Below are 24,944 nucleotides of genomic sequence, written 5' to 3' on the forward strand. Positions count from 1 at the left end.
GGGAATCCTCTACAACAGGGATGGTCAACATCTGTGGGTCCAGTAATGAATCCCTCAAGAAACTACTCAAGACTTTACTATGCCAAAACTGTGGGACTTTTAAAAACTTTTTTTAAAAAAAGAACTGACCCAAATTTCATTTTCAGTTTTAAAAAAAAAAGGCCAAAATTTCGCTAAACTAAGACCTTTAATGTCTTAAGAATCTATACTCCTAGAGTCTTCAAGGAGTGCAATTCTTCCTGTTCTGATGGGAGATCAGGAAGAACAGCAGACACAATGGACTTGTTTTGAAGTTTTTGTAAAGCAAAACCACATCCACATACAACCATAATGCTGCCTATTAAACCCAGTGGGAGCTAGTAAACATGATATTTTACAGGTGGTCAGGTATAGCCCAAGTGTAGAAATTGTGCAGCGCTTTAGATGTTGGACTGCAACTCTCAGAATCTCTAGTCAAATGGTAGGAATGCTGGAAGTTGTAGTCTACCAACATGTGGAATGTCACCCACTCAGATTAATGTGATGTCCAAGTCCAGCAAACTTTACTGCCTCTTCCTGGACCACGAACCAGATGAATAAGGTTTGCTTGAGGTCTATTTCTTTGGCTGGTCAAGGAAGAGGCAAGCCAGACTGCTGGGTTTGGATATCATGGCAAATAAACTGTGGATGGAAGGTTTGTCATTGTTTACTCACTTCTGCTTACAGTGGGAATAAGACTGATGATGCCAAAAGACCACCTCAACCCTGAGAATCCAAAACTATAAATTGAGAAGTTGCTTTTTTGGGCTGCAGAGAACCAAACACATAGAAGTTGTGGTTTCAACCTGATGACACTGGGAGCTGTATTTTTAAAAAGGCATTTCCCCAAGATTGGGCACAGAATTCTACAGAATTCTGGCTTATCACATGCAATGAGTGAAAACTGCAATGGGTGTGTACATTTATGTGTGTCAGGGAATGAACAGCAGCAGAAGATTCATGAAATAAATATTATTACAATGACTCAGGATGAAAAAAACAGAAATAAAATGTTATTGTTCCGTTTCTAAACACACAACACACTTGATCCATGGGCACAAGAGACTCTTTTGTTGGTTTGATTTAGACAAGCAACACCTCTGCATCTCCCATCAGGTCCATTGAAAGCTGTTCCAAAACTCAGAAGGCTTTCCAAATTGCAATTCCATATGCTTGCCAATCCAGACGCCTGGCATATCATCAATTACATGAATGACTTTTTTCAAAAGAAAATTGGAGATGGAAAGAGGCACAATAATTGTTTTGCTTCCCTAGTACAGCCTTGACATGGACTGGGACCCACACCTGTTAGCTTGCTTTGGCAGGAGAGAGAAGCTCCCATACACTCCAATATGAGCTCCTCCCTGATCCAGCAAACCGTTAAATCAATCTACATCAGATCCCCTATGCCTACAATTTGGTTTCAAAAACCCATTTACAGAAGCAACTGTTGATTGCATGAGTGACTCTGAGTCTAGTTTGATTTTCAGAAGTGTCTGTACCAGAGTCCACTCCAATACAGGTTGACTCTCCCTTATCTGAAATGCTTGGGACCAGAAGTATTTTGGATTTTGGATTATTTATATATAGATAATGACATAACTTGGAGATGGGGCCTAAACATGAAATTCATTTATGTTTCATATACATAAGGCATACAAAAAAGGTAATTTTATGCACAATATTTTAAATAATTTTGTGCATGAAACAAAGTTTGTGTACACTGAACCATCAGAAAGTAAAGGTGTCACTAATTCAGCCACCCATGAAAAAAGTTTTGGATTTTGGAATTCTGGATACAAAAGACTCAACTTGTATTAGAGTATAACCTTACTTTCATTATAACCAATTTCTAAAGCTCATCCCTACCACCATTCTCCCAAAGACTAAAATAGAAAAATAACAGAATTCAAGCTGAAACCATCAGTTGGTCATCTTATTTTTATTATCATTGTTGCAATTAATGTGAAAGAGCTGCAACAGAATTAACACTGCCAATCTTTGAAATCCAAAGCTCTCTATATTTATCCATAGATTTTGGGGGCACTCTAAGCACAATGAAACCATTAAATGGGAGCACTGGCTCTTTAATCCTTCCATAAGGATTTCCTGGGCTTGGCTGCAGGTAAAGAGTCAAGGACATTGTTTCTTTAAGCCTCTTCCCATGTATTGTCTCTTCCTTTCTCTCTCTGTACATCATATGATGAATTAAGTCGCTGATCTAAGCCATAGGTATGTCATAGTAAGCCGCATATCTGCTAGTCACGTGGTGATAAATCTGCAGAATGGGGAAGGGGAGTTTACCAGAGCAATTAAAGACAAACAGAAATTAAACAAAGCTGACAAATTAAGGGCAGGTTAACAAGAAGGTGGATGCCATTTATAGATACTTAATTACTCACACTGATTAAAATGTTGGTCTACTAAAGTTTTCTGAAGCTTTTCCCTTTGAGCAAGAAATATACAATTACATATTTTCTCCTCCTATTTCCCCATATTTTATTGGCTTTATCCGTGGACTTCTAGGTGCTCCAAGGAGAACAGGATATGTGAAGCTCACTGAAACTCACAAAAGCCTTATGAAGCAGATTAAGTTGAGAGAGCATGAGATTTAACTAAGATTACTCAGGCTGCATCTGCACTGCAGAAATAATCGAGATTGATACTACATTAAATGCCGTGGTTCAGTGCTATAGAATTCTAGAAATTATAGTTTGTTGTGGCACCAGAGCTCTCTGGCAGAGAAGGCAAAATGCTCAAAAAACTACAGTTCCCAGAATTCCATAGCACTGAGCCATGGTAGTTAAAGTGGTGTCACCCTGGATTATTTCTGATGCAGCCTCAGTAAACTGGAGTGTGTATTTCTTGGTCCTATTTCAGCCATTGTGCCAACAGAAACTGCATCTTCTCTTGTCCTGGCTTAGTGGCAGATCTGAATAGGTGTTCCTCCTATTGTGTGAAACTAACCACTGGATTTAATCTAGTGTTCGCAGTAGCAATCCCAACACTGCAAGCCTTTCTGTCTGCAGAGCTAAATCCCTTGTATCATCCAAGGAGGCCCATGTTTCACAGTGGGAATAAACAGTAGTGCTGTTGGAATAATGCTGAATGGTCACTTTTAGGCTCAATGTTTCACTATTCTTATGGCCAAGATAAAAGCCAAAGGGATTTTTGCTAAGATTGCTTTTTTGCAGGGGAGGGAGGACTGAGTTGTTAGTCCAAAAGCTAACTTGTTTCCCTCTTTTGCTTCTCTCAGTTCTCTTGCATCCTCATTGTCTTTGATATTTCCTTTAGTTCTGTTTGGATCTTAGCAAAAAGCACCGTTGCACTGCCCTCTACTATGAACTCTATTTTCACAACTGAGCACGTGAGGCCGCTCATGGGCTCCCAATGAAGTCTGCTAGTACCCTCCAAGCCCAGGCCATTACTTCCTTTCTTTTAGATAGCTGATGATAATGTGATGCAACCTATGATAATGACCCCGTTGTGGTTTGGTGACCAGAGCCCTGTAACAGCCCACACAAACATTGCCCTTTGTGAATTTCCATCTAATTGGGAACAACCAGGTCATGAAGTTCTTTGCTTCTCTCTCTTCTGAAAGAGCTAAACATATCCACTCTGTTTTTTTTCTTTCCCTCTTTCTTCTGATATCACTAACATTTTCAGTTCAGTTCTGCCTCTTGAACGGCCAACACTGTGCTATTATCCCTATCTAGGCTCTCTACATACCACTCCACTCCTAAATTGATAAGCTATAACCCTCTATCTCCATCTTCCCTTGCTCTGTTGCTACTATTCAAAGATATAGCTGTGTTAGTATGTAGAATCAGCATGTAGAGAGATCTTGTAGCACCTTTGAGACTAACTGAAAGAAAGAAGTTGGCAGCATGAGCTTTAGTAGACAGGCCAAAGCCAAACTGGTCTTGCCTCTTCATTTCCATACACATTGGCCAGTTCCCAATGTCTTTGTTCACTAACAACCATAATTAAAACTGGACTTGCTACTTTATTTCCATACACAAAGGATTTTGAATTTGAATTGACATTCTCATACAACAATGGCATATATATGTCTGTCCCTGGTTTCCACTCCACTAAATGCATCTGAGGAAGTAGACTGAGGTCTATGAAAGGTCATACTGCCAACTTCTTTCTTTTAGTTAGTCTCTGTTGCTAGTTTTATGTCCCTAAAAGAATTATCCGCCTGTCCAGCACTGGAGAGAGTGTACTAGCAATTTTTTCATGAAAAAATATTTGTGGTTAAACCTTCTTTGCTCTGAAGCTTTACCACTGTTCCTGAACATTTTTGCCCACTAGATTGCAGCACAACATACAATCCGACACATGGAAGCAATATCCCTGCCCCAAATCCTAGTATTTTCAAGTACACTTTTCAGTTGCATGTTTACACATACATGCAACTAGAGAGACATGCAAAGGTAAAAAAGTTTTGCATGCAGAAGTTCAGTCACTGAAATCTCTGGTTAAAAGTAGCAGGTGATGGAAAAACACTTTGGCGGGATCTGGGAAAGTGGCTAAGATAATACAGGTCTAAACAAATGAATGGTTTGAACAGGTATAACAAAGCATTCTGTGTTTCATCATCTCCTACCTGTTCCTTTTAATTGGATAGGCAGGACAGAACCTGATCCCTCATGGATGGAAGAATGTACAAAACTACAATCCCTCTCTAGTAAAAGCTGTTTTGTCATTTTAAAATTGAAAGATGAGATAAAGGTGAAAAGGGGGGAACCTCACAAATATCTAGAGGGACTTGGGATCATTTCAAAAGCAGATTGTGTGTGTGTGTGTGTGTGTGTGTGTGTGTGTGAACCTGTGGCATCACAGATGTACAGCATGAATTCTACCTCTGAATTCTTACTCTAAGATGGGTAATACGCCACAGAATGAACATATTCCCAAAAAGAGGCAGTTCAAGAAAACCAAATGGTTAATATTAGCAATTAAAGCAAAGCTTCGTTCTTTCAGCAACTGGGTAAGAAAGCAAAACGTATGAAATGGAAAATATGAAATGTCTATATTGCAAAAGGCAACACTCTTTTGGTTTCAGAAGCAGCCATAGAAGCCTAACCTGTCTCTCAATATCTCCCAGCAAAGTACTGGCACCCAGGCGAAAAAGTTCCGGTTTTAGCCACTCATCTCCCAGTTCTTCCTTCATCAATGAGAGCCAGGTCAAGGCATCTTTGGCAGTGCGAATGCCTCCTGCAGGCTTAAATCCAACCTTAATTTAAGAAGGAAGGGGAATAGAAAACAAGGTAATGAAGAAGCTATTTGAAGAATACATGCGTTGGTAGAGAAGAAAATAGAAATTTGCATATAAAATGCATAGATTTATCTACAAAATGTATGCAAGGAATGTTTATTTATATTGGGATCGTGATTCTGCTTTTCCAGCCTGATATGGAGGTATGCACAGTGGCTTATGGGCTCATAAAACATAAACCCAACAATGAAGATGCCAACAAAGCAAACACAAAATCATTAAAAATATAAAAGGAAGCAGCAAAAGCTTTTTTAAATAGTCCCCTGAACAGAGCCAGGCCTAAATAAAGCAGGCCTATAACAACAGATAATCCAAGAGCTCACTACCAAAGAATAATTTTCAGGTGACAATTCAACAGCTGCCAAAGTAGGACATCATGCAGCAGAGTTCCACGTAAAAGTATGGTGCACTTGTGTGTGGAACTCCTTGCCCCATGATGTCTTACTGATGCAGCTGTCGAATCTTTCTGTATGTATATACACATAATAGAGAGGAATCAGAAGGCAGACCGCACTCCAAAACAATTTTTAAAATATTAAAGGGAATAAAAATCTGAAAGAAGTCCATTGTCTTGATTATTCACAGAGGGTGAATGGCACGTGCACAACATCTCGCACAGGAGTGCACAGCCATTCGAGCCAATGGGGCTTCAATATATGTGAGTTTGTTTTCGTGGAGGTGGTCCAGAATGTATTTTGTTGCAGATCCATGTGTCATGACAAATACTCACCAATGGCCCAATACATCATTAATGATAAGGCATGGTCATATTCCATTCATATGAATCACAATTAATTTCTATTCAGCATTCACTGTTCCAATGCAAGGTGCAGCCCAAGCCCTGCTCTGCAGTTTAATCCATAGTCAAACACACTGGAGGCATGTGATTGTATTATTCCACCTACTCGGCCGCAGAGACAAGAAACCTACTTGATCCACAAGCTTAGGAGTTGGATTATCCAATGCCAACATAAAGCTTGTAGGTGATGAGTAGGATGCACCAAAGGTCAGCTTTCCCTAATCTTGAACCCCCCAGATGTGATGGATTGCAACTTTCAGCACTCAACAGTGCCTGCAATAACTGGGGATGACAGGAGCTGTAAATCAGCATATCTGGAGCCATGCTTTGAGGAAGACCACTGCAGGATGTAAACCTGTTTTCAGCGTTAAAGTAAACAGGGGCTGCATCTGTACTACAGAAATAATGCAGGCTGACACCACTTTCATTGCCTATGGAATCCTGGGATCTGTAGTTTGTTATGGCACCAGAGACAGTGAAGGCTAAATATCACAAAATACAAATCTCAGAATTCCATAGCATTGAGCCATAGCAATTAAAGTGGTGTCAAACTGCATTATTTCTGCAGTGTGGATACAGCCAGGGAAGGCCTTTTTCACAGTAGGCCATCCCAGCCTTTCAGGAACCTGGTACTGGGCCTACAACAGAAAAGGTTTTGTTCCTACAGTATATTCGACATTTAGGTTTTCTTCCTACAGAATAAGGATAGGGAACTTCTTATACTTCACAGGATGAATTCCATTGTAGAGATATTTTCATGGGCCACATCCTAGAGGTGAGCAGACCAAAAGGAAAGACTGGGACCAAAAATGTCAATATTATTTGACTTAAAGCCTTAGGAGAAAGATTTAAAACATTCAAACATGGGTGGTGGTGGTAAGGGAATAACACCCCCTGCAAAAGCTGAGAAAACTACCAGATGATGGTGTCACAGGAAAGCAGATGTGGTCATATGGGGGGGGGGGGAACCCAAAACATTAGACTGGGATACTAAGAAAGCCAGGTTTGGCACCAGAGTCTAAGGTTTGCCATGCTGATGTAGCAGTAGCAGTACTTATTGCCATCATTATATAGTGATACCTCTATAGGGGATGCAACAGCACAGCAAAGCATCACCTTCGATCTAGGGCAGTGCTCTGTAATCCCTTTGGGGTGACAGACCCCTGTGGGAATCCAATGACAGCAGTGGGATCCTTCCCCACTTGAATGTCCATAAGCACAATTTTCGAAGTAACAGGAAGGAAATTGAGGGAAGGGGGATAATTTTTCATTATCAATTCACAACCCCCTGAGAGTTGTTTGTTGTTGTTGTGTGCCTTCAAGTTGCTTCCGACTTATGGTGCACCATTACGGGGTTTTCATGGCCAGATTTGTTCAGAGGAGGTTTGTTACTGCGCTTTTCTGAGGCTGAGAGCATGTGATTTGCCCAAGGTCACCCAGTGGGTTTCATGGCCAAGTTGGGAATCGAACCCTGATCTCCAGACTCCTGGTCCAACACTTACATCACTGTCATGATGATGCCACACCCGGAAGTTGTAGTACAAACTAAATTTTCTAAGCTCTGTCTAGGAATCTTCTCTTATTTGTAACGAATTCCTTCCTCATAGCAATCTCCTTTTTAATGCACTGCCTAAACAGGGGTAGCACTTTTGGAAGTCAGCCTTAGGGCTGCTAAATAGTACCTCTGGTTGAGGCCCTTTTAAATTTGGACCACCACCTCTTCCGTGTTCCTCCAAATAATTCCATTTCTTTTCACTCAGCGTGCTACCTGTCTCCTTTTCTGTTTGCTGACTTTATACAGACTTCATCCAACTACTGTGTGTGTGTGTCTTTCATTCAAGAGCTATAAAAGTCTAGCTACTTTCTGCCTGCTGTTTCATAGCATTTCATTATTTTGTTTAATAAGTTCATCTCCTTGAGAATATTTTCTTGTCACCTTATATTATTAAAAGTAATAAGTTTCTCTGGACTAGGGATTCCCCAACAGAAAAACCAATTTGTGTGTGTCCTTCAATAATGACAGGAAAAGATTATTTCCCATTATGCTGCATACTTTTCATATCACCGCCGCAGCTTATCATTCAATAAATGTTAGCCTGCAAACGGCTTCTGTCCTCGGAAGAAGTTTAATTTCTACATTAACCTGTTTTTACTGGCCAACGCCTTGCTAGGAAAGCATCTGTACAGCAGCCAAATTGGTTTGTTAAGGAAACTATTTAGAAATCTCTTGTCAGTGATAAAATAGCCTCCATTTAATAAAAGGATATAAACTCAGTTTACATCTAATTTTTTATTATTATTTCCTGAGCAGGTGCCTACGCTACATGCTTCCAGTTAATAGAACTTTAAACACTCCCCCCCCCCTCCACCATAGTGCTCTGTAAATGAACGATAAATTAAACAGTTATCTTAATGACATGAAAAAAATTTCCACATGAATCTCAGCACAGATGCCCGACTCAGGAGTTGCATGAGCAGGTTGCCCCACTTACATAGAATTTCATATATTAAATAGTCCCCCTGGTTTCTGTGTAGAGAGACCTTGCAAAAATTACTTTTGGATGACAACTCTCATAACCACCCCTGCCAGAATGGCCCAATGGAGAATTCTAGGATGTTCTCTCCAAAACAGCAACTATCTCAAGTGCTAAGGTGTAGTAGTTTGAGTGTTGGCCTACGAATCTGGCGATCAGGGTTCGATTCCCCACTCAAGCATAAAAATCCACTGGGTGTATTCCTGCATGTCTGGGGGTTAAACTAGATGTCCATTGTCGTCTTTTCCAATTCTAAGATTATATGATTCTATATAAGGAGATTATCACAAGGAGGATAAGGATGCGAGAAAAGTAGGATGCTGCCGTCCTTATCACGTGATTGAGGGAAGATTATCACACGATGTCTCGTGATGTCGTGCTCATCCTGTCCTTCACCTGTCAATGAAGTGCCATGGTCCTGTCACTTTTAATTAATGGTAGTTTCCTGTTAATGAAAAGTGATGGGACCATGGCGCTTCACTGATGGGAGAAGGACAGGAGGAGCACGATGTTGCGGGACGTTGTGTGATAATCTTCCCACAATCGCATGGTAAGGATGGGAGCATCCCACTTCATTCCCATCCTTATCCTCCCTGTGATAATCTCCAATGTGTGTACAACTCTGCAGATCGTGCACTATACAGATAGAAAACAGGGCTACTTGGTGCAAACATCAGGGGTGTGGCTTCGAAGGACAGGCCTACATATGCTCTGGATTGGTTTGTTAATGTAATACCAGATTAGCCTCAATTTATGAAGGAGTGGAGAAAGTGAGGCTCATAGGCTGCATGTGGCCTCAGAAGCTCCTGGATGTGGTGAAATTTTTGCCTGAAAATTGCACAGAAAGCCCCCCAGATGATCCAAAACACCTCCGTTTAGGGAATGCCAGCATGATGCAGTGTTTGAGTGTTGGATTATGATTCTGGAGACCAGGGTTCAATTCCCAGTTCAGCCATGGAACCCACTGGATGGCCTTGGGTAAGTTACACAGTCTCAGCAGCCTCAGGGGAAGGCAATGGCAAACTTCCTCTGAACAAATCTTGCCAAGAAAACCTCATGAGAGTTTCGCCTTAGGGTCACCATAAATCAGAAATGACTTGATGGCACGCAACAACTTGATGGCACACAACAACAACAACAACAACAACAACAGCATTTAGAATTCTCAGCCAGAGAGCTCTAGTGCCGCACCAAACTATAATCCCCAAAATTCCACAGGATGCAGCTGTGGCAATGAAAGTGGAATCATAGTGTAATAATTGTGTAGTGTGAAAGGACCCACGGCTGCAGCAGCAAAGAGGACCCTGCTACAAGTTGAGGAATAGGCACTAACAACGGTTTGCTAAAACCTAACCCTGCCTGATATTCTTTTTAGACTACAATGCCCAGAATCCCTGCCTAGAGAACAGGGGGAAGCTATTAATAGTTTCTAACATCAAACCACAGTGACTGCTGGAATTTTGAAAACCTACCAATTAAATAAATGAGACAAGAGAGACAGAATAATGTCAGATTGAAGGGCACTTCTCTTTCACGTATCAGAGAATTCATTAGGAAGAACGAAGAAGCACCTCCAGCACTGGATTGTGTCATGAAAAAGGCAGAAAATTCTTACTTTCTAAATTTATTCTTCCTTCTCTGGCCCTCCCAGGGAAAGGCACTAGTAAGATTCATTTCTTCTGCCCCAGGTACCTAAAGCTTGCCTTAGGTACTATGCACTTTACCAAGCAGGAGTACAGGGTCTCTTCTGCCTTGGGCAGCAAAATGATACGGGTCAGCCCTCAGATGGGGTGGGGAAGTACAGGTTGGCATGCTTTGGATGATAAAGCCAAACTGAATGGCAAAGACAGATGAAAAATCATCCTCTAGATTCAAAACAAACTGTTCATGCAGTACCACCACCACCAGAAATCACAAAAATGGAACCTTATGGTTTGAAAAAAATGTGATGGCAGGGGTAAGAGTCTTGTTTTAAAGCAGGGGTTCCCAACCTGGTGTGCAGTAAAGCTACTTGTGCTAATCTGGGTTCAGTTTTCTTTTGTCAGTCAAGACAAAATCTAGGAATCACATGAATCCACCTGTGGATTGCAGTCAGCAAGGAAGTTCCACGTTTTGACAAAATCATGAATGAAAAGCAAGAGAAAAGAAGTCACTGAATTTTATGTTCACAATTGGGATACATTTTACTATTTACATTTTTTTTCTGAATAAATGAAACTCTGGCACGTTACAGACCGCCTAAAAGCGGTGGTTTGCTGCCGTCGGTTGCTGTGTCCGGGAACCGCAGCGGCCAAACTGTGCAGTTCCCGGGCGCAGCAAAAAAGAAGCGCCAAAATGGTGCTTCTTTTTGCACCCCGGAAGTGGTGCCGCGAGGTGCTAGTCGCACACTCGTGGTATCACTTCCGCCATGCGACGTCCAGATGCTACATGTTCGCAACGTCAAAATGGCGGTGCCCGTGTAGAACGGGCGCCACCATTTTGTACAGACCGTCCGTAGTAGGGTTAGGGGCGTCAGGAAGTGATGCCCCTTCCTAACCCTAGTACGTCCTGGGGACTTACTATAAGCCCACCCGGAACAGGCCTCTAATTGCTCAATTTAGATTTGTGTTTTATGCACCTGAGTTTCATTAGTTCACTCACAGTATTGTATTTATATGTGGTTCAATTTGTGATTCAAAAATTAGAAATTAGAATTCCTTATCTTCAAACATGTTATTACTTTTGTAGGGGGTACAAACATTAATCAAACATTTCCTAGGAGTGTGGGGCACAGAAAAGGTTGGAACCACTGTTTTAAAGGATAATGGGCATTTCTGAATATTTCCACAAGGGGTGATTTCCTTTATTTTCAGCTCCTAGAAGCCCCTGCCAGCTTGGCCAACGGTCAGCAATTTAGAGAAGTGAAGTCCAAAACATTTGGAGGACCCAAGTATGGGAATTTATTTGATCCTTTTTTTAAAAATGGGCCAGGAGAGGGAGTCTCACACTCAACAAAAACTCAAGACAAACAAACTTTGGAGGCCCCATGTGGCTCACATATTGTTTACACCCATGCTGAGGTGTGAGGTTACAAGTGTCCCAGGTTCAGATCCCTGCCTAGCCATGGACCAAACTGGTCTTGGATCAGTGGCTATTTTTTAGTCCAACGGGGTTCTTGTGAGGATAAAATGAACTTCAGAACCAGAAAGACCATTCTGAGAGAAGGAAAAGATAAAAAATAACAAACAAGCCTGGATGCCCAAGGATCCTAGAATATGCCACATTTCTAAACACCCCCACCCACCCACCCCGTACTGTTTACATTGGTGTAGCTTTCATGACTGCAGTCTTTTACAAAATTAAAAGAGTGAGGTGATGTTGGGTTACCTTGTAGCCAGTTTTCCAGTAGAAGTCTCTGATGGCTCGTACCATGACCAGCCCTACTGGAAAGGTAGCATTAACAGCCTCTTTTCCAGTGGAAGTTTTAATAAAATCAGTACCTTTGGGGGGAAAAAGGGGGGTGTTAAGGTTAGCAAAATGATCATTAGAACTCTTAAGTGAAACTTCATCATCAATATATTTCTTCCTTTAAATCATACTAGGGGAGCAAGGTCAACCTGTCACTAAATGTCACTATGTGCAATGAAGCTCCTTGGACTACAGCTCATGAAAGATAATGTGAAGCTGGAAAGTAGACAGAGAAGACCAACTAAAATGATCTGGTCTGGAAACCAAGCCGTATGAGGAATGACTTAGGGAGCTGGGAATGTTTAGGTTGGAGAAGGGAAGCCTGATAGTTGACATGATAGTCATCTTGAAATATCTGAAGGGTTGTTATGGAGAAAATGAAACAAATGTGTTTTCTGCTGCTTCAGAGACTAGAACACAAACGAATGGATTCAACAAACAAGAAAAGTGATTCCTCCTAAACATTAGGAAGAACTTTTTTTTTACTATTAGAATTATTTGACAGTGGAATAGGTTGCCTCAGAGGGTAGGAGATTCTCCATTTTTGGAGGTCTTCAAAAAGAGATTGAATGGGCATCTTTCAGGAGTGCTCTAATTGTATATTCCTTTGTGGCAGGAGGTTGGAATAGATGGCCCTTCGGATTCCTTCCAAAGAAGCTATAACTGTAATCCCACTGGCCATGCTAACTATTCCCAGCCATGCTGGGAATTATAGTTGAAAAAAGTTACTTTTCCAAGCTATTGTAGAATGCTTTGTTCAGAATTCCAACTATGCCCTTCTCTAAGCATAATCCATTCCATTTTGCAGTTTAAGATGACAATCCTCATATGAAGGGCGTAGGAAGTTGCCTTATTACCAGGTTAGACTAAGCCCGAGCTTGGGGTGTGTGTGTGGCTTTTTCAGACTACAGCTTCCAGAATTCCCTAGCCAGCATGCTTCTGAAGGATTCTGGGAGTTGTAGTTCATAAAAGTATCATGTCTAAGTTCTAAAGCTAGACTTATTGTCCAGCTGGTCCAGTACTGTCCATTCATACTGGCAGTGGTTCTCCAGAGGAAGACTTTTATCTCACCTGTTCTCTGAATCCTGATATAAATAAAATGAAACATAAATAAGATTTTCCAAATGCAAAGCATTTCCTCAGCCGGTGAGCTATAGCTCTCTTTTTAAAATTGATGACCATTGTCTTTTCCTCCTCTTTAGAAAAGCAAATCAAGCTTCCTTTCACCAACTTACACTCCCCGGCCCCTCCTTGATTTTCATATTACTGCAGAGTTTAAGCCCTTTCGCACAATACTTTCGCATCATCCCCCTCCTTTCAAGCTAAGGTAAGTCAAAGCTTTTATAAGTCTGGTAATTAGAAATCTCTATGGTATAGTTTCATTAAAAACTTTCATTAAACAACATCTGCCCTTGTATAGGGTCTCCTAATCAATTTGGTCAAACAGAAGGGCTTCTAATCGGCTGTTGATAAAAATAGAAGATGAAATTTTAATTCTAATAGATTAACCACAAACTCAAGATAGTCTTCAAAATCCATCTCCCTCTATTCTCCAGTGGATTTAACGACTATTCAGCAACTCATTACTAAATAGAACAAGATGAACATTTTCCAGTTCATTAAAGAAATGTACTATGTATTTTTGCATTGTCCTCATGATTCGTTACAGGGAGTCTTAATTACAAGATAATGGATAATGGTTATTAAACGCAGGCTCCAGTAATGAAGCTCTATTCATTTGCGAGCCTCGGAGACTGCAAAGAGGAGAAAATAAAATTACTAGCTTCAAAAGATTAACGGATCAAATTATTATTCAGTTTTGAAAATCTCATTCAGACTTTGCAGAAACAAGAAGGGATTTTTTTAAAAAAAATTACTAGTATTAGGACTATAGTGATGCACTTAGTTTTTAAAATAAAATAATATCTTAAGGCTATTAGTAGAATAATCAGCTTGAGATGTGATTATCAAACACACAGCCAATTTAGCAGCATCTTCTAACAATGAAAACAATGCATTTTTTAATTTCATGAACAAATTCTATTTATGATACGATCGAGAGTTTGCTAGCAGGATTCTATAAAGAATTCGAAAGACGGATACTGCCACACAGCCTTACACTATATAGGTATTATTAACATTTTATATTCCACTAATGAAAACAGGGACTTTGAAGGGTGGAGGAAGAGAAAGCAAACTACTGTTTTAAAATGGAAGCCATTAAGCATAACTCATGCTAGTTTTATAAATAAAGGTGCTTCTGGCCATATTATTCACCATCAGTGCTTTTTTCTTGTAAAGAGATGTAATAAAAGAGGGCATAGTTTATGCAGAGAGGGGATCAGCATATGATCCCACAGAAACATGTGGTTGGGATTGAGCTGCAGCAGAAATTCTGTGGGTCAAGAACAATCAGGACCATAGTTGGGGTAGTTTTTGGAGCTACAGTTCCAGAATCTCCAACCAACATGGTGGATGTTGTAGTCCAAAAAGTAACTTTTACCAATTGTGCCTTGGGATTCTGAATGGCTTCCAACAAAACTTGCTCAGGGTTCTGTTACAACTTGGCCCACAGGACAAAATTAGACTACTTCACAGTCTAATCATAGTATTTATGTTTCATAGAATATAAAAATGGTCAAATTCATTCAGACTTTGCTGTGTAACAGTAATGTTTAGTGACTTTCACAGTTACAAGATGAAGCCTTACATTCTGCTATCAGAAGTGGGAAAATATATAATCCACAGTCCTGGACAGCTTTCTGAAAGAGCATTTAAGAGAAGCAGCATAGAGAAAGGGCAGATGATTCTCTGTATTCTGCTCAATTGACATCATTTCTATTTATTATGTATTAGTTACACCTATATCCTGCCTTTCTTCCAGGGTCCTCAACATGGAGCTACATGACCCTCTTCATTTGATCCACACAACAATTTTGTGCGGTAGGTCTGGCTTGGGGAAAGTGAGTGGCCCAAGGTCATCCAATGAGTTTCATCATGTCTGAGTTGGGACAGAGTGGATTGTAGATTTCCCAAGTCCCATTCTAATACTCTAACTGCTATATCATGCTGTTTTTAAACTCGTTTAAGGCCAAATCTTTTTTTTTTAATCTGACCTGGCTTACATCAAGAAACAAGATAATGGCTGCGTCATAGAATCATAGAAACATAAGAGTTGGAAGAGACCACAGGGGCCATTGAATCCAACCCTGCCATGAAGGAATACCAGCCAAAGCACACCCAACAGATGCCCATCCAGCCTCTGTTTAAAAACCTCCAAAGAAGGAGACTCCACTACACTTTGAGGCAGCACAATCCACAGTTGGACAGCTCTGACCATCAGGAATTTCCTCCTGAGATTTAGGTGGAATCTCTTTTCCTGTAGTTTGAATCCATTGCTCCTTGTCCTAGTCTCTGGAGCAGCAGAAGATAAGCTTGGTCCATCTTCAGTATGACATACCCTCAAATATTTAGGCTGGAATATCATATCACCTCTTAACTGTCTCCTCTCCAGGATGAACATCCCCAGCTCCCTAAGTCTCTCCTCGTAGGGCATGGTTTCCAGACCTTTCATCATTTTGTTCACCCTCTTCTGGACATGCTCCAGCTTGTCAACATTCTTTTTGAACTTTGGTGCCCAGAAATGGATGCAGTATTCCTGGTGAGGCCTGGTAAAGGTAGTCTCTTGACATGAACGTCTAGTTGTAACCGACTGTATCACGTCCCCTCTTAACCTTCTTTTCATCAGGCTAAACATACCCAGCTCCCCAAGTCTCTCCTCAAAGGACATGGCTTCAAGATCTTTCACCATTTTGGTTGCCCTTCTCTGGACACGTTCCAGTCCCCTCCTCCACCAAACAATGCCCTTTCTCTTCAAAGCAAAGTTTTTTTTTAAATTTGTAAATGGTAACCATTTGCATTATTGAAACTGGAGAATGGCATTCCGCTAGCTATATCAAGAACAATACTACAGACCCATCATTAAGCTGTAAAGAATAATAAGCAGCATAGCAATCACACAGTAATCGCCATCTTTACGTTGCAAAGTGCTATAAACACCCTGGGGAACGTGATTATCTCCAGATAACCCCAGACTGCTGAAAGTTGTTTTACTCTTAATAAAGAGTGAGGGCACAGTCTGCAATTTAAAATAATGCAAAGTGATTGGGTTAATGCATAATCTTTTTTTACACCACAGTTTTCACAGCAATCTTTTCAAGCGCACTAATGAAAGTCCAAATTGGATAGCCCACAGCTTTATTTGAAAGCCAAATACACACTCACTCACTCTCTCTACACACACACACACACACACACACACACACACACATCATAAGCATAAGGCTATAATTCAACCTGATGAACCAAATGTACACTTGAGGAAGAGATGAGAAGCAGGGACTGCTCCATCTAGCTCACCCACTCCCTGAATTCTTTCTGTTCCATTGAATTGAAAGAGACCAGAAGGGCCATCCAGTCCAACCCCCTGCCACGCAGGAATACACAATCAAAGCACCCCCAAGAGATGGCCACCAGCCTGTCTTTAAAAACCTCTAAAGAAAGATACTCCTTGGCAGCATGTTCCACTGTCAAATAGCTTGTCTTCCTAACGTAGAGCAAAAGATCTTAGAATCATACAGTTGGAAGAGACCATAAGGGCCCTCCAGTCCAACCCCCTGCCATGCAGGAACTCACAATCAAACCACCCCCAACAGATGGCCATCCAGCCTCTGTTTAAAGACCTCCAAAGAAGAGGTCTTAACATACATCAAAGGAGTCACAGACAGAATAGGAAAAGTGGTGAGGAAACACAACCTCCAAATGGTCTACAAACTGACCAAGAAAATCCAGCAAATGCTGTGCTCAGCAAAGTACATGAGAGCTGTAAGAGTTTACCACATACCATATACCTGCGGACCAGTCTACATAGGGACCACCAAACGCAGTGTTCAAACACTAATCAAGGAACACGAGAGACACTGCAGACTCATTCAGCCAGAAAAATCAGCAGTAGCAGAAAATGTTATAAACCATCCTGGGCATAAAATGCTGTTTGAAAACACTGAAATTCTGGACCTTGCCAACCACTACCATGTCAGGATGCACAGGGAAGCCATTGAAATCCACAAAAGCCTGAACAACTTCAATAGGAAAGAAGAAACCCTTACAGTAAACAAAGTTTGGCTACCAGTCCTGAAAAACACCAAAATCAAGACCCAGTCGATGCAAATGAAAACCACCCAGGGTGAGGGGGTTTCCCAGCAGAAAATGGATCACTAATAGAAAGGACACCCTGAAGCCTTGCCATTCAACAACAGTACACAGATTAACATGCAAATCGCTTCCCCTTAACCAACAGTATATATACCCCACTCTCTTCCATGCTAGCATTCTCTGAAGATGCCAGCCATAGCTGCTGGTGAAATGTCAGGAAAAAATTCTTCTAGAACATAGCCTCATAGTCCTAAAAACCCACAAAAAAACTATGGATGCTGGCTGTGAAAGTCTTCAACTTCCCAGTGGGAATCAGGACCCTGGCCCTTTACTCCTGGAGTGTGGAAAGTATGGCCCTGAAGCCATATGAAGCCCACAAAGCTGTTTTCCTGACCCCCAACTCCCCATGGGCTGTTCGTGTTTCTCATAACAAGGGTGAATGGCCTTTCATGGAGGTCTCAGGGGAAGTGGTTTACTGTTTAAAAAGGCGGGTTAACATTAAAAAAATCCCACTTTTTTTCAAAAGCAAAATTAAGACTTCCTGACACTTCCAGTGCTGTTTTTCAGGCATTTTTGGCAGTCTGCGTCAAAGCTACCCAACATTGCCCTAGTCATCTTCAAGCCTATGTCCTTACCATGCTTAGGAAGTCTAATGATTGGCCAGGAACCTACAAGGGGGAATGGTATACAGTGGACCCTTGCTATCTGCTGGAGTTTTCTTCCAGGACCCCCAGTGGATACCAAAATCTGTGGATGCTGAAATCTCATCATATACCATGTCATAGTAAAATGGTGTCCCTTATATAAAATAGCAAAATCAAGGATATAGCAGTGTTAGTCTGTAAAATAGTATGTAGAGAAATCTTGTAGCACTTTTGAGACTAACTAAAGAAAGAAGTTGGCAGCGTGAGCTTCCCTAGACTAAAACCTACTTCCTCAAATGCAATCAGTACAGTGGTAAGACAGGGATAGACTTATATATGCCCTAGGTATGTGAGAATATAAATTTGAATTCAAAATCCTTTATGTATGGACATGAAGTGGCAAGTCTAGTCTTAACAATGGTTGATGGTCATTTGTGAACAAAGGCCTTGTGAACTAAACTTTCTGCATGGAAATGAAGTGGCAGATCCTGTTTGCCAATGGGACTAGCCAGTGGTAAAGAGAATAGACGAGCATAGGGAGCACCCATAAGAATGGGCCAGGTAGTGTTGAACTGTGTATAGTGTGCCAGGAAGCCATTACCTTTGTTCCATCCATTGCTGAGGAACTGTAATTTGGGGATGAACACCAATTCTGCTCTTTCTCTTTCCAATCTACCTTTGTAGTTCTTTTGTTCAAAGACCACTGTTCTGAGGTCTTCGATGGGACGCCCAGGGAGACTGAAATGTTGTGCCACCAGTTTTTGTGTATCTCTCTAGCAAAATCAAGTTTTTTAAAAAATATTTTTTTAAAAAAATATTTTCAAGCTGTGGATGGTTGAATTTATGGATTTAGAATCCATGATATGGAAGGCCCTCTGTAATATAATGCTATACATAAAATCATTTCCTCCTTACAAAGAGTAGGGACTAAGGGGCTATGGTTGAACACTGGGGTTATCAGCCCTTTCTCCAGTCCAGTAACACATCCTGAACAAAGCAATCCAGAATCTCCCATCAACCTACCAACTGGGACCATGCACACTTCATTTCCACAAGGTTACAGCACTGGATTCTCCCACACCATTCTTGTCAATTTCTATGGCATCAGGTACTGATATTTCCCCACCAACTTGATTTAACTTTAGGGCTTTCTAGTGTCAGCAGTCAGTTGTTAAACTAATTTTATTAATAAAAGCTATTGTCTACCAAACTTGCAGAAAAGTTGCTGAAATGGAAAAATGAGCTCCTTGAAATGGATTTAGAAAAATATATTACACTGAACAAAGCAAGCTGGAAAATTAGGGTCCTTTATCAGGCTTTGAAAGTGCTATGAATTTTAAACATAACTTTTTTAAAGGCAAAGAGAAAAACACACATACAACCAGATCATCACACTTCAATGTCAACTTGAGTGTATTTTTCAATAGTTTCTGATAAAAGCACTTGCACTGCAGTAAAAGTCCATGCCTTGAAGGAAGGCACACGTTATTTCATTTTTTTGCTTTGAAACCTTTAGGCTTGAAGTATGAATGCCCAGGGTTCTATGCAGCCCCAAAAGCCTGCACCAAAGAAACTAAAAATCTTTGCTCAGAATAAGTGATGGAGTTTATTTAAACAAATGTATCTACATGTTATTTATTTCTATAGTGCTATCGGTATACACAGCATATTAAGAATCATAGAACAAGAGACAATTGTCTGTGTGTTGTGTGTGTAAGTGCTTTCAAGTTGCCTGTCAACTAATGGTGACCCCAAGAATTCCACAGGGTTTTCTTAGGCCAGGAATACTCAAAGGTGGTTTTGCCAGTTCCATCCTCTGAAATATAGCGTACAGCACCTGGTATTTGTTGGCAGTCTCCCATCCTAGTAGTAACATCCCTGTGTTGATCCTGCTTAGCTTCCAAGATCAGACAACATCTGGTGCCTTTAGGGTACTGAGGCCCTACTAAGAGAGACAGGTGCTTTCCTGCAAACAGCTTACAAACTATGGACAGGAACTTATATACTTGTAATGTAACACAAAATATACACCATTGGAGTTACTTTGGATCTCTCATTTGTACAACTGCATAATAGACACTATAGCCTTGAGTGCATCCATTGCAAAATGGGTGCTATGTGCATGCACTTGCATGTTCAAGTGTTTGGGAACAACTGGCTGTCCTAGTAAATGCACTTACACAACCACTTATGCAAATTCAATTGCTCATAGAACAATTTTTACCCTAGTGAATTGCTCCCAGAGCATGTTGTTGCTGTATGCCTTCAAGTCGTTTATAACGTACAGTGACCCTAAGGTGAACCTATCACAGGGTTTGCTGTGTGAGCCATCTAATGTTACCCAGTGAATTCCCATGACCTCTGATCTCTAGAGTCACAGTCCAACATTCAAACCACTACACTACAGCATACTTAACTATATTTCCATAGTAGGAGGGGTAGAATAAAGAAGAAACAAGATAAGGTTTTTACCAATAGAGTTGAATGTTCATAAATGTATTTCTATTCATAGTGAAAATTAAGTGAAATGATATCTTCTCTGTGTTTTGAAAATGGCAAACCAGAGGTTATCACAATCAGTCATTGTGCTGATAGAAGCATTTTCAGAGAAGGTGACATTTCTAGCTATATACACTGGTACCCCGGGTTACAAAATTAATTCGTTCCGCCGCCGCTTTCGTAACCCGGGATACTTCGTAAGCCGAATAGCCCATAGGCGCTAATGGGGAAAAAGCCGCGGCTGCGCCGCGGCTCCATTTAAAACAGCGCCGGGGTTTTTTCGTAACCCGAAAAAACCTTCGTAAGCCGAAACAATAAATCCCTATGGGATTTATTCGTATCCCGAAAATTTCGTAACCTGGGTATTTCGTAACCCGGGGGACCAGTGTATAAAGGTTCTTAAGAACCAGTGTTGCCAATTTCGCGACTTTCATGTGAAAACGGGGACTTTTCAGAGCTTTTCGTGTGATTTTCGTGCCTGGCTCTAATTCAGTGCCTTTTCCGTGACTTTGGCCCTTTCAGCGCCAGACTGCTGCAGAGCAACCAACCCTTTGGAGTGTAACAGTTTTCAGCCAATCAGAGAGAGGGCTGGAGAAAAAACTCTCTCTCTCTCTCTCAATGACTCCCTCTGAGAGCGAGGAGGATGGAGCAAGAGCAAACCAACTAACCGTTTGGAGGAATCACACTAACAGTTTTCAGCTAATCAGAGAGAGGACAGTGATTGCCCCCCCCCCCAGGCATTCAGGCTCCAGGGGAAAGCAAAGTGGCTGCTGTGTGATCATGTGAATGTGATGTCCCTGAGAGTGTGTGTGTGTGTTAGTGATTAAATATGCCTCTGAGCATGGGCAGAGCACCTGGTCAGTTGGCACCCCTGCTGCCCTGTCTTCCAAGAATTTTGTTTTGTGGATCTCTTTTTTGTTCTCTTTTCCATTGCCATCCATACTGCAGAAATAATCCAGTTTGGCACTGCTTCTAACTGCAAGGCTCCCTGCAATGATGGGATTCTGGGCACAACAAACCACCAAGCCCAGAATTTCATGCATGGAGCCCTGGCTGCCAGTAAAAGCTGTGTCTCAACATGTCACAACAAACTACAATTCCCAGGATTCCCTGGTTTGACAAGGGAATTGCCTCCACGCTTCCAGATCACAGCCCCAGAGAATGAGTCTACAGGATATCAGTGTTGCCAGTTTAAGTCCACTCCTTCAGCTGCATTTGGATTTAATAATGACAATAATAATAATAATAATAATAATAATAATAATAATAATAATGGATGATGATAGAGAGATCTTGTAGCACCTTTGAGTCTCACTGAAAAAAAAGTTGGCAGCATGAGCTTTCCTAGACTTAAGCATATTTCCTCAGATGCATGGGAATTGTAGTTCATTGTGGCACCAGAGCTCTTTCTCACAAAACTACAATTCCCAGGGTTCCCTAGCACTGAGCCAGGGCAGTTAAAGCGGTCTCAAACTGGATTATTTCTGCAGTATGGATTGGACCTTGAGCATTTTTAATAACGAAGGTCCAAAACACTGCAGAAATAATCCAGTTTGTGACCGCTTTAATTGCCCTGGCTCAGTGCTAGGGAACCCTGGGAATTGTAGTTTGTTGTGGCACCAGAGCTCTTTCTGATAGAGAAGGCTCAATGTCTCACAAAACTACACTTCCCAGGGTTACCTAGCACTGAGCCAGGGCAGCTAAAGCAGTCTCAAACTGGATTATTTCTGTAGTGTCTTGGACCCAACTCAGGCTGCACCTTCACTCCAGACTCCAGAGACAATCCAGTTTCATACCGTTTTTACTGCCATGGCCCAGTGCTATGAAATCCTGGGAATTGTAGTTTGTTGTCACACCAGAGTTTGCTTCGAGAGAAGGTTAAATGTCTCTGAAAACTAGAATTCCCAGGATTCCCTAGCACTGAGCCATGGCAATTAAAAGGGTGTCAAACTGGATTTATTTCTGCAGTGTGGTTGTAGCCGAACACGTTTCTATTCGGCACAAAGCTTCCTGAACCCCCTTCATGTCAAAATAAATATCTTAAAAAGACTGAAAGATTCTTTGTTTGGTTCAATGGTGATTTTGAGAGTTGAAATAAGTTACAATTATTTTTATTCAATTATATTTACGTTTATTTGCAAACCATCTGCCATTTTAACATTATGGGAATTTTCCAGGAATTGTGACTGGATATTCTGTGTGATCTGGGGGGATTCAGCGTGTTTTGGACAAACATTTTCGGGAATTATCTTCGAGGCTTGTTGGCAACACTGTTAAGAACATAACAAGAAGAGCCATTATGGATCAGACCACAGGCCTATCTAGTCCTGCATTCTGTTCCCACAGCAGCCAACTAGATGATTTACATATTGTAAATGGCTTAGGGAATGCTAGTTCACTGATAGGTTGTATAGAAATGTACTTGCTATTGCAATTGTTATAGATGTCTGCAGGGAAACTCACAATCAGAACACAAGTGCAATAACATCTCCTCGTGTTTCTCAATAACTGGCATACTGCATCTGGTAGTGAAGGTATCACAGGGCCATCACAGCCCCATTTCTCATAGAATCATAGTATCGTAGAGTTGGAAAAGACCACAAGGGCCATACAGCCCAACTCCATGCCATGCAGGAATACACAACCAAAGCACCCCTGACAGATGCTCATCCCAGTATCTGTTTAAAAACCTCCAAAAAAGGAGTCTCCACCACTCTCCGAGTGTCAAACAGCTCTTACCATCAGGAGGTTCTCCTTCCTAATGTTGAGGTGGAATCTCTTTTCCTGTAGCTTGAACCCAATGTTCTGGGTCCTAATCTCTGGAGCTGCCGAAAACAAGCTTGCTCCATCTTCAGTATGATATTCCCTCAAATATTTAAACAGGGTTATCATATCACCTCTTAACCTTCTCTTCTCCAGGCTAAACATACCCAGCTCCCCACATCTCTCCTCATAGGGCATGGATTCGAGACCCTTCACTATTTTGGTTGCCCTGCTCTGCACACACTCCAGCTTCTCAACATTTGAATTATGGTATCCAGAACTATACAAAGTATAGGTGAGGCCTGATCAAAGCAGAATAGAGTGGTACTATTACTTCCCTTGAACTAGACACTACACTTCTATTGATGCAGCCTAGAATCACATTGGCTTTTTTAGCTGCTGCATTGCACTGTTGATCCATGAAGCCTTTCGTTTAATCCCTCACCAACACAGGCATGCATGGTGAGAGAGAGCCATGGGAGAGTGCCTTCTCCATGGCTACTCATAGGCTTTAGAATTCACTTCCACAGAAAGCCTGGTCAGAATCCTCTCTGCTGTCTTTCTACTGGCATGAATTTTTATGTAGGGATGCTTTTAGCCTTTAATATGATGTGATAGACCAAGCTTTTAATGGGGGAGTGGGGTGTTGTTTCTAGTTTACTATATTCTATATGTGTTTTGAAAAACTGCTTTTAACATGCATTTTTAACTACCGTTTTTTTCTTTAAAAATTGATTTAATTGTGTTTTAGCTTTCACACTGAAAGCTTTTTAATTGTTTTGTTTCTTTTAAAAAGCTGTATGCTGGCTTAGCCATGAAACCCACTGAGTGATCCTGGGCAAGTCATACTTTCTCAGTCTCAGACGGTGTCAATAGCAAACCCCCTCTGAAGAAATCTGCCAAGAAAACCCCATGACAGGTTGACCTTAGGGTCATCATAAGTTGGAAACGACTTGAAGACACACAACAATAAATGCTGCCTTAGTTTTCGTGTTAGATGAAAGGTGGTATATAAATTAAATAAATTAAGTAAATTAAATAAATACATGTGTTTAATCCAACTTTAAAGCCATTCACATAGGCAGTCATCTCAGCCAGTACACCTTAGTAGCAAACTCAATAGTTTAACTATCTGCTGTGTGAAGAATTACCTCCTTTTGTTATGCCCTGAAACACCTACTATTCAGCTTCACTGGATAACCCTGTGCTCTAGTATTATGAGAGCACAAGACAAATACCTCCAAATCTACTTTCTCCAACACTACACATTTTTTAAAATTAATCTATAATTTTTCTCTGACAATATGCATTTTGAAAATTGTAAACTAGATGCTATCATGGTTTTACATTTTTAAAACACTTTGCACACCAAAAAGTATTTGTTAATAGAATAATAGAGGCTAAGGACCACTTCATGTTCAAAGTTGCATTAGGGTGTGGAGGGCCATTGCAGTACAATAGAAAACACACACACACACAAATTGACATGTACATCTAATCTGCTTCTGTGCTAGGGGATTCCTTCATTTTTGCACACATTAGGATTCTGTGGAGGCTTCTATAAATGGAGTCCAAGATAGTAACTTTTTGCATGGGCTTCCATCTCATAGCATGTTGCACATGTATAAATGCTGTTGTTCATATGTTCTGCTTCCAAATCAAGCTAACCACATCAAGTTAAGGTAAGATTATAACAAATAGGAACAACAAATGTGTACCATTATATGGGATTTGGGGAGCAT

General features: G+C 41.0%; 1 protein-coding gene across 1 annotated transcript in view; it reads right to left on the reverse strand.

The window, feature by feature from the left end:
• Nucleotides 1–1,941: 1,941 nt before the first annotated feature.
• The window catches only part of DERA (deoxyribose-phosphate aldolase), a 55,714-nt gene continuing 32,711 nt past the window's right edge, over nt 1,942–24,944 (reverse strand). Inside the window, exons 5-7 of the mRNA XM_042467848.1 lie at nt 12,002–12,114; nt 5,111–5,260; nt 1,942–2,296 (exon numbers count right to left, since the gene is read on the reverse strand). Coding sequence (XP_042323782.1) covers nt 2,240–2,296; nt 5,111–5,260; nt 12,002–12,114 — 320 coding nt within the window. The 3' untranslated portion in view covers nt 1,942–2,239. The remainder of the gene's footprint in view (nt 2,297–5,110; nt 5,261–12,001; nt 12,115–24,944) is intronic.

Source organism: Sceloporus undulatus, chromosome 5, assembly GCF_019175285.1.
Source record: "Sceloporus undulatus isolate JIND9_A2432 ecotype Alabama chromosome 5, SceUnd_v1.1, whole genome shotgun sequence".
In the NCBI taxonomy this organism is placed as follows: domain Eukaryota; kingdom Metazoa; phylum Chordata; class Lepidosauria; order Squamata; family Phrynosomatidae; genus Sceloporus; species Sceloporus undulatus.